At 36.5% G+C, this 8014-nt stretch overlaps 1 protein-coding gene across 2 annotated transcripts; it reads left to right on the forward strand.

Moving 5' to 3' along the window:
• Positions 1 to 1211: 1211 nt before the first annotated feature.
• LOC135683358 (uncharacterized) lies at positions 1212 to 7420 on the forward strand. 2 transcript variants are annotated; one of them, XM_065198591.2, is made up of 8 exons: positions 1248 to 1333; positions 1611 to 1651; positions 1794 to 1939; positions 2092 to 2152; positions 3111 to 3250; positions 4770 to 4945; positions 5999 to 6139; positions 6963 to 7420. In XM_065198591.2, exons 2-8 carry the CDS (start codon positions 1649 to 1651, stop codon positions 7169 to 7171), a joined length of 876 nt encoding a protein of 291 aa, XP_065054663.2. In that variant the 5' UTR covers positions 1248 to 1333; positions 1611 to 1648; the 3' UTR covers positions 7172 to 7420. The 2 variants fall into 2 exon arrangements, with proteins under 2 accessions (XP_065054664.2, XP_065054663.2); XM_065198592.2 differs by lacking the exon at positions 1611 to 1651 and having other exon boundaries at positions 1212 to 1333.
• The last annotated feature ends 594 nt before the right edge of the window (positions 7421 to 8014 follow it).

Below are 8014 nucleotides of genomic sequence, written 5' to 3' on the forward strand. Positions count from 1 at the left end.
AGAATGAAGTATACAGGTATCAACTTAAGCAAAATTAATGTAAGTATTGCTTATTAGGGTTTTTTATGGTAGTTGTTTTTGCGTGTGTCTGTTTTTGTTTATATATGCTTCTTATGTTCCTCTACTGTTATGCAAATAAGTATTTTTGTATTTAACCAATCGTAGGTGATGTTAATGTATTTCTGCAAGACTCCTCCTTTTTACATGAACATTCTTTTATATGAATATTTAAGCACATGTAACGTTCACATAATTAGTATCCCGTATGTGCACTAAGTCCCGTATGTAAGCCGCCCATGTAATCTCGTACACTCGTGTTTTGTTATTCAGTTCAGTTCTTGTGTATGGAATTCAGATACAGTTGGTATTTTAGTAATTATATAATCATGGACATTTCTCTTTGATCAGCTCCTAAAACATTATAGCATAGAATCATCCAATTTTAAGAATATTATAAAAATATTCATCAGCTTGCATATAATGTCTCGTTGTTCAGCAGTTACCTGTTTTGCTATTTTTCATAACAAAGAATTTCAGAACAGACATATCATGCTTTTTTAAAAAGCGCGGTTTCTATTCATATCGGACGATTTTCCATTTTGAAACTAGGTTCAAAAAGATGGGAATACTTTAAGAATATATTCAGGCTCCAAACCCAAATTTCTTAAGATTATCCAGGCTGGATAAAATTTGAGAATTCGTATAAAAAAAGATTGTATGCATGAAATAACCATCGTGATAATTACAGTCACTTACTCTTAATCCTCTGTCTGTTTTATGCTCTAGAATCTTATAAAAAAGATAAAGCAAAAATGCTGTATTGTATTTAAGCCTCCTGCAATCTCTGGAGCGTTTTCTACAACGTTGATTTATTACGTTTTATTTATTTCAAGCTGAAGTTGTAGGCGCTTTACGCTCAAAGTTATTATTGCATTCCTAGGTTTGTATGCCACCCATCGAGGCATTCTTCATTTACTGGGTCGAAGCATACATTGTTCTTTGGCTGGTAGCTCGTACCTCTCCCCCCTAAAGATAAATTATATTAACCCCTTCTTTGTTCCTAATGAACACTCCTTTACTGTTCCGATTGACTTTGCTCCCATATTAACAATATCCTCTCCCTCGGGTCCAACTACTCCATGTAGAGAAATATTTCAATTGTGCAGCCATTTCCATCAAAATTTGTTGCTAGGCAAATATGTTTCCTTCCATTCATATTCAAATTGCAGCCACATCAGCATTGTGCAGAGCAAATGAACCTCTCGTCCTACAAGAACCTGCAGTGTTTGGTAGACGCCCTTAAAGACGAACAAATACTAATTTTGTAAGCAAGGTAAATACATTTTGTTATTTTGATTACATAACGTAATGTCTAAGCCTGATTGATATTTACTGCATGCATCATCTTGTAAGAAAGTTGATGAATGCAAAAGCAGCCCACTGGAGTTGTGCTATGATTGTACACGCCTACTCGCATCACTTCTTCTAGTGTTTATGTTGCCTACCCGCTTTTGTTATTTATCACCTTCTTCAATCACCTATTTTATCAGATATAAGAATTTCTTTTTTTATTTATGAGTTTCATTCATCTGGAAGTTATTCTTCTGCAGCGCCAGCTTCGTTTCTGATAAAATCTGAATGCCGTTACATGGTAAGGCTCTGCTCTGCCTTAAAATCATTGTTTTTGGTAATTTTCCTGTTTTACGTCGCTAATGCTTTGCATGTAATGCATTACTTTTTCAGTAGATAATTTTTCTATAGACCTAGAAAATATAGTATCCTTTCTGTTTTAGACGGTCAAGATGTCAAAGCATATTTTTCTATCCTACCAATGGGATATACAAGACCTTGTGAAGAAAGTCTACAAAGGTTTGAAAGATAGGGGGCTCCCTGTTTGGATGGACACTGAAGGGGGGATGTCAGGAAATATCAATGACAGGTTAGGTGACTTTTTAAAAACTTTCAAAACAATTTATTAACTGCGGTTTTGGCCTAGTTTTGTATTAAAGCACTTTCTTTTATGTCCTAATTTCTTTTGATAACAAACGCTAAAGCCGTTTGTTATTGATGGATCTTTCTATTGTTCCACAGTATGGCCTTTGGAGTGGAGAATGCGGCAGTTGTTTGCCCATTCATGACGTCAAAGTACCAGGTAAGAAGTGGCTTTATTTCGTTTTATTTCGATCCATCATTTCAATCAAGGGAGGGGGGGGGGTCGTTTCTTGGCCTAAGGAGTTCACAAGGTCTTGGGAATTGAGGTGGCAACTCACTACTTAAAAATCTTGCACACCTTTGGAATTGCTATTTTTTTTACCCTATGAATCTTTGGAAAATCCCTATGAATCTGTTTCTTTTGGTGGAAATATCGCAAGTTATTTGCAAGAGTAAATAGCCCCACCATTTGAAAAAATCATTATATTTTGCAAAATTGTCAACTCGATAAAATATTGAAAGTCATAAACAATAACGGAGTGCAGAAGAAGCTTATTATTTGTGTGCCTTTGATGCTGTTAGAGAGTTAAAAAGCCACTAGACATAAGAAACTACCGCGAGATGCTTGTAATAAAAGAGTAAAACAAATATTCCTTCTCTATGCAGATGGTTATTAATTTCTACAGGTTATTTTGTTAATAAAACTGTTTAATTTAAACGCGCATGCTCTTTGAGCGCACAAACTCGAAACTTTGAGCAAATCTGTCCTACCTCAGCCCATAATCTGGCAGGTGGGATGAAGTCATCGAATGTTTACATGCTGATTCTACTCCACCTTCCAGCTGTATATGGAGAATATCAGCTCACATTCCAGCCTGTGAGCTCCCAAGTGGGACGAGATTTGATCGCGTTTATATGAAAATTTCATCTAACCTCCCAGCTTCATTCCACCTTCCAGCGTTTATATGGAAAAAATTCATCCCACCTCAGCGAGATCCCACCTCCGCATGCAGTGGGATCTCACTTAACCGGGATGGCTTGTTTTCCACATAAACGCAAAACGAAAAACACAAAGGATTCTATAGAAGAGTGAGATCTCACCTCTCAGCTTACAGGCTGGAAGGTGGGATGATTTTCTCCATATAAACAGGCCCTAAATCTACATTTCTTGTTAACAGGACTCGAAAAACTGCAAGAAGGAGCTGAATTACGCTGATTCTCAAAACGTTGATATAGTGCCAATCATGGCACAAAAGGATTGGAAAGCAACCGCCTGGCTCGGAATCATAACTGCGGGAATGTTGTGGATGGATTTTAGGTAAGTCAAAAGCTACTAGCTTGCGTACTGTTGTAATAAAACCAATAAATTCGTTAATTTTTCGTAGTACAATTAACTTAAATTCCTAGTTTCAAGTCAAAATCTACCCTGGGTGGATACCAGAGCTTCAGTGTGAAGAATGGATCGAAAAGGCCTTCCACTGTTTTCGATCCACTCTACACTGAGGCTCTGGTATCAAGAATAGTAAAAAGCGGCAGTTACCTACATAAAGTCAAGCTATTTTGCTAACAGGCTAACGATTTTAAAAGCCAGTGAAAGATTATACTCGATTATATCGACCAACGGTTGAAGACCTGGGTGTATCACACTCTCTAACTGCCCCCATAAGATTGGCCCCTAGTTGAAACTAGCAACTAACCATTCTTTTTGAAAATTAAAGGTTGCATACATCAAAGATCAAAACTGACATGATTTTTGTACAGAACTAAAGGTTCATTAAGTTTCAAATTGTTGGTGGTTATTTTATTACTGATTTGTGTCTATTTTAAACGGTTTATTTTGTTGTTTTGCAAGGTTTGTGCGATGCCAAAAGATTATGAAGAATTTAAATCGATAAATCAGTATGATCAAACCCATATGCGAAAAATCAATCTTATCGAATTATTTTACTTTTGCTTAAAAATAAAAAAATTCTCGAAAAATGTACAAACAATAAATTTATTTTTATTTTCTTTAGACATATTCCTGAAAATTTAAGGTTTTGTGTTAAGTTTATATTAAGTGCGTATGTTTTTTTCTATCCTCAAATTGTTGAATTTCTCGCAAACTGGGACATTCGTTATTTTTTCTTTGATCCCATTTACAGATGGAACAGATTTTGAATGTGCCCTGAAGGCAACTTAGCGGGAGTAACTTCGAAAACCCATTGGTTTAGGGAACTTAATTTGAAGGATGCTGGATTCATAATTTTAAACGAGAGTAGGATAGCATACAAAGTTAGAATATGCTTGACCTTTTCTCAATTTTTCTTTTTCTCCTTGAAGCACAAGAAATATTTCAGAAAACATCACTGTTTGATGAACAACCTGCATCGCGAAAAATTGAACGGCTTCATATTCAAACAATTTTTTATACCTCTCGCTTTTCATGCCTCCCGTTTTATAATGCTACCCTGTATGTGATGTCCCTCATTTAGACAGCAAGAACTTGGTAGCACCCTGGACGTTAAATATAGGGGGTACCGTACTCATAAGTCAAGTAACCCGAACTTATGCGTCGATACATATTTTTTGCTGTAGAAACAAGAGGCAGAGATGGCATAGTTTGCCGTATTGCTTTCATCCATAACTCAAAAATTGCTTGGCGAGTGATAGCCTCGCCAAACAAAGGAAGGTGTCAATGCTGTGGTTGACGAGGAGAGGACTGGGTCATCATCAATACCTTGGGCTTTTAATAATCACAATATTGTTTTTTCTCAATCTTGAATCCTATGTAGCTTAGTCCACATTTTGTTCTTGATCAATACCCGTTGCGAATGTCCATTACAATTTTATTTTAGACCGGATGCAGATCTTGCAAAGAGTATTTCTTCGCTCACAAAAGAAATAATGCATACAACCCAAGGAGAGTTGGAGAAAACAGAACCTACAATCGCTGCTGTTGCGAAGGAGCTTGAGACTAGACCAGGCCGCGCATTCAAGCATTTAATTACAGGGAAATTTCTTGCAGAATCAGGTACACTAACTAGTTTTTTAGCTACATCTTGTGTTTCAAAATTTCGCTCCATTTTTTACCACAAAGCTGCAAAATAGACCCTAAGTTTTTTTCAACGATATTCCGTAAAATGTGAATGCATTTTCCCACCACGAACCATCATTGCCAAGTCCTTTTGCCTTGTAATTGCTCTTGATAAATTCTACGACTTAGGCCCTCGGCAGCTGCGAGTTTACACTTTGGCCTACTTTTTCCATTAGAGTATATGGAATATAATTTCCCTCGCACAATCAAAGAAGCATTTCAAAGACATTTTGGTATGAGTTGAAATTAAAGGTATAGTGCTAGGGAGGTTTGGGGGCTGAGCCCCTTAATACCTACTTTTGCTATTGTTTTTAAAACATTTTGTGCAAAAGCCCCCTTGAGAGCATTACACCCCTGGTACAAATCGAGCTGAATTTTATTAATCTGACTGACTTTTGTTATTTTTCTGAGCAGTGTTATAGGAAATTTCACAGGAACTTTAACTTCGATGTTTATGTCCAGAAGCTATGAAGGGCTAAAATAATGAACTGGTTTTTATGTGAATGGAATTAGTGAAAGTCTAATGTCAAAAAACGGAGAAAAATACAGAGAAACCTTAGCGAGTTTTCTATTCATTATGGCTGTTTCATATTTACTATATCTCATTTTACTTTATAAAATTTAATGAAATTCACTATATCTTGTTACACAAAAAAAGATGTATTTGGCATTTCTTCGACGATTTTCACAAGAAGGAGTCTACTTTGAGGAAAATGAAAATTTCTGCGAGACGTTTTTATAATAAAAATTGTACCTAAACTCTTGAATATTTTATAACAAAAATATTCAAGAAGCATTGTATGCAGTTATAAGAAAATCTGAACAAAAGTTGCAAGATGTAAACGTTGCCCCTTTCAGCCTTTTTTAAAGGGGGCTAAGCCACCTGGGACCAATACCCCACCCTATTTTTTAGATCTTATTTTTGCTGATTAACTCTGATGGCTTAGTGAAAAGATAGACCGTATCAATAGATCATCTATTTTTCTTTAGGACAAGTCAAGTTTCACCCAGCAAGTGGCAACAGGAGCACACTGGTGCTTCGCGATGAACCAGAAGAAACCAGCTACTGGGTTGAGGAAAGGAATAAAGAGATTTTCTACTACAAAAACTATGCCACAAATGGATATCTCGGTGAGTTGGGGATTTGAAGGAAAGCTTTAGAAAGAGCTGGTTGATATAAACATAGGTCCTGGTCTTGGGGGCAGGGGGCACAAGCTCTGTCCCAAGATTCTTAGGGCATCTGTCTGATTGTTTTGGTGTCTGATGTCCACTAACATGAATGCCTATCACGAAAAATGGATCATGAAGTTTTTTATGTCAAACGAAAGACACACCCATCAAGATCAGCATCTGGACAATCAATAATGGATTTTGCCTCGAGACCATTGATTCCAGATATCGCAATTTCTCCAAAAAATTGACCAATTTCTTGACACTTTTCATTTGGATATGAACTAGAGATAACAGTGGTCGAAATGATATTGAAACAACAACTGATAATAAGCTCTGCCTTTTAAGCCTAAGATATGTTCTGTTATATTAAATTTGATAGCAAAAACAGAAGCTAAAACTAGTTCATGGAATAGTGGCTTTTGGTACAGGTCAGGTTCGCAAGATAATAGAGGGTCCTACGATTAAAATAGATACCCAATCTATGTTACAATGTGAAATGCAATTTACAATTCAAAGGGAGGGCTTAATCTTATCAAGCTATATCGATTGATGATTAGTTGGAAAGGGCCATGAACGATGACTTGAGAAAATGTTACTCATTTGATTCTCTTTTAGCGACAGTTTTTACTTCAATGATTTCATTTGACAATTTTAATTTATCTGATAGTTTTAAATTGAAAAAGCTGAAATCTTGAAATAGATATTTTTCTCTCAAACTAAGTAGTTCTGTACCAATGTTTTCTGTCATATTTGTGTAATTCAGCGTGCCTGCCTCCTTTAGGTTATGATCCAAACGGAGACTACATTTACACAAAAGCCCAGCATTATGGAGCTGAAGAGTGGAAACTCATTGCAGACGAATCAATGTCGACTGGTGAGAGAGCTGTTGTCATATTTGCGAATTATGGCAAGAAGTATTTGGCGATCAGGAATGGAAAGCTTACGGGTGTAGCAAACAAGGATAAAGACTGCGTTTGGATATTGGACTAAGCCCAACTGTCATGTCAGGGGCAAAGGCATTCTGCCGATGGTTTTAGCACGGATTATGTTATAGTGAAATAAACCAGTGGTTCACATCCAACTTACATGGGTTCCCAAAGACTATTGTACGAAGATAAAAAAATTGTCAGCACGGCTAACAGCAATAATCAATTTACAAACACTTATTGGGATTCTCAAAGTTTTTTATAGTTTGCTTAACTACTATCTAAGAATTGAATTATAATTAGCGACTCATTTCTTCAGAGATTTTTTTGCTCTTTTTCTGACAGTTCAGATCTGTTCTTATTTGTTTATTTTTAAGTCATTTTCCCAGACAATAGTCCAGAGACGCAGACGCAGAAACATGGCTGTTTGGGTAGCCTTTTCCTTCCAAACTTCTTGAAAGGGTTTTCCTCTGGGTATTCGTAGTTCTGGGACACCGCAAAAAGTTTCTAAATTCCCAGCAAAAAAGAAAAATATCTGGAAAGCTAAATATGATAAGTGCAACTGCTAGCTAGCTATGATACTAGGCGAAAGGCCTAAACTTAAAGAACTCTGGAAGTTCACTCTTCTGCTGGTATTAAATGGAACTCTTCCAAGTTGAAATCCTTGGTTTAACGCTTATTGGCCACTTATTTCTTTGTTCATCTTGCCTCTTCCAGTCCAAGATTCAAATATTTATTTGATTAACTTGGATTAAAAACATTGCCAGTTTGACAACAAAAAGCAACAACGTAAAACTGGCAAGGAGCAGGAGCTGTACGGGACAAATCAAGAATATCAAGCCACGCCCGTTCACTAACTAGAGACACCAATTTTGCTAACAAGGAACGCCCATCGCCAACTTTTATC

This window comes from Rhopilema esculentum, chromosome 7, assembly GCF_057945365.1.
Source record: "Rhopilema esculentum isolate cy_ngs chromosome 7, ASM5794536v1, whole genome shotgun sequence".
In the NCBI taxonomy this organism is placed as follows: Eukaryota; Metazoa; Cnidaria; class Scyphozoa; order Rhizostomeae; family Rhizostomatidae; genus Rhopilema; species Rhopilema esculentum.